At 36.1% G+C, this 1,760-nt stretch overlaps 1 protein-coding gene across 1 annotated transcript in view; it reads left to right on the top strand.

The window, feature by feature from the left end:
• LOC119425271 (tyrosine-protein kinase STYK1) overlaps window positions 1-1,431 on the top strand; it is a 13,715-nt gene extending 12,284 nt beyond the window's left edge. The window contains exons 9-10 of the mRNA XM_037692794.1: window positions 681-777; window positions 1,177-1,431. Of these exons, the coding sequence (XP_037548722.1) occupies window positions 681-777; window positions 1,177-1,372 (293 nt within the window). The 3' untranslated portion in view covers window positions 1,373-1,431. The remainder of the gene's footprint in view (window positions 1-680; window positions 778-1,176) is intronic.
• The last annotated feature ends 329 nt before the right edge of the window (window positions 1,432-1,760 follow it).

Genomic DNA, 1,760 nt, shown 5'->3' with positions numbered 1-1,760 from the left:
GCGAGGGGCGGGGTACACCCTGGACAGGTCGTAAGTCCTAAGCTAAACATTTAATACCTAAACTAAATATTTAACTTGCTAACTAAATATTTAGTTCAGACCTAAATACTTAAATTGCAAGTTAAATATTTAGATCAGCGCTAAATATTTAGTTATCAAATATAATATTTAGTTTAGAAATGAAATGTTAAGTTTTGAAATTGAATAATTAATATACACCAAAATATTCAGTTTACAAACTAAATATTTAACTTGCAAGTTAAATATTTAGTTTGTAAACTGAATATTTAGCTTGTAAATTAAATATTTAGTTTGGAACTTTGACATTTATAAATGTATGAATAACTGTGAAAATTTGACTTTGAATTATTATTATTTTTTTTTTATGAAAGGCTAAAAAAACCAAAGTATTGCTGTTAATTTTTGACTGTGTAACTTTACAAATGGCACCCCATAGAAATGCCCCACGAGCCTCAGGGTTGAAACTGAGGCACTGAGACTCATTTTGACCCAAAGGCAGCATGAGGATTAAAAATGCCAAGAAATGATGCGCGCTTTAAGACTTGTTCAAGTGATTAATTCAAGAAATTATAATTAGGCTGAATTTAAACAGCCTGAGTATTTTAGTTGTTCGGCGGTTTTAAATCCTGTTAACACGTTTAATCCTCTGGTGTGTTCAGGTGACCCACCTTTTGCCAACATCACGATGACCGAACTTCTGCAGCACCTCCAGAGAGGAAAACACCTGAAACGGCCACCGGCCTGCTCCGAGTCTCTGTAAGAACAGCAGAACACGCTCGTTAAGCAGAACAGGAACTGATTTTCGTTTAAACATTATTATTTTATCGTTTAAGCTCTTGAATACACACGTGATGTCAGGTGTAAACTGAATTTCTGAACTTGTAAAAAATTTAAGTTAAATTTAACAGGATTTTTAGGTGGGTTTAATTGTTTAATTGGTCTTGACAACATATAAAACCTAGATGGTTTACAATATGTAAACATTTAAATAAATTACTAACACTTTAAAGAAATCAGCATCTAGGACACTCTGCTATAACGAACTGTAAATATTTATGAATACAATTCAAATACTTTAATTCACAAATTGACCTTCAACAGATTCCTAATCCGTCTAATTTTTGCAGCGCTTCACTGTTTTACTCTGTTCTGCAGGTACTCCATCATCAAGTCCTGCTGCCACTGGACCCCCCAGCGGCGCGCCCCCCTGACAGAACTGATCCGAACACTTCAGGCAGGAGAGCAATCAGCCAATGGGAGCGCAGCTCTGAGAGTACCAGAACCACTCAACTTGGAGAGATACATGAGAGAGGCAGGGATTAGACAGGCGCATAACTATGCTGTGCTCTGATTGGCTGGGAGAGCCATCAATCAAGACTGCTGCTACACCACTAAACTGCACAGAGCTGCAGCAAAGAAGTTGCAGATATTTATATTTATTTGTATGGTTGGGACACTTAAGTCATATTACAGCACAATCACCTTGTATTTTTTTTAAAAGTTTTATTTTTTTTGTAAATATGTACATGGTAAAGTACGAAAACTTATGTAAAGAAAAATGCTGTTGCACTATTTTGATTTTAAGCTCAGTGTTAGTTTCTTCTTGAAGATCCATCCATTATCTTTACATGTACCTGCTCTTCCTTTCATCAGTGTGCGAGAGATGGAGTCCGCCATGGACACGTCTCAAGTCCATCATGGAGACAAATAATCACACCTGGGGACAGTTTAGTTATCAA

The sequence above is a fragment of the Nematolebias whitei genome, chromosome 19, assembly GCF_014905685.2.
Source record: "Nematolebias whitei isolate Nwh7 chromosome 19, NemWhi1, whole genome shotgun sequence".
Taxonomy (NCBI): domain Eukaryota; kingdom Metazoa; phylum Chordata; class Actinopteri; order Cyprinodontiformes; family Rivulidae; genus Nematolebias; species Nematolebias whitei.
Note: the sequence above shows the minus strand (reverse complement) of the source record. Positions and strands in the feature narration are given on the sequence as shown.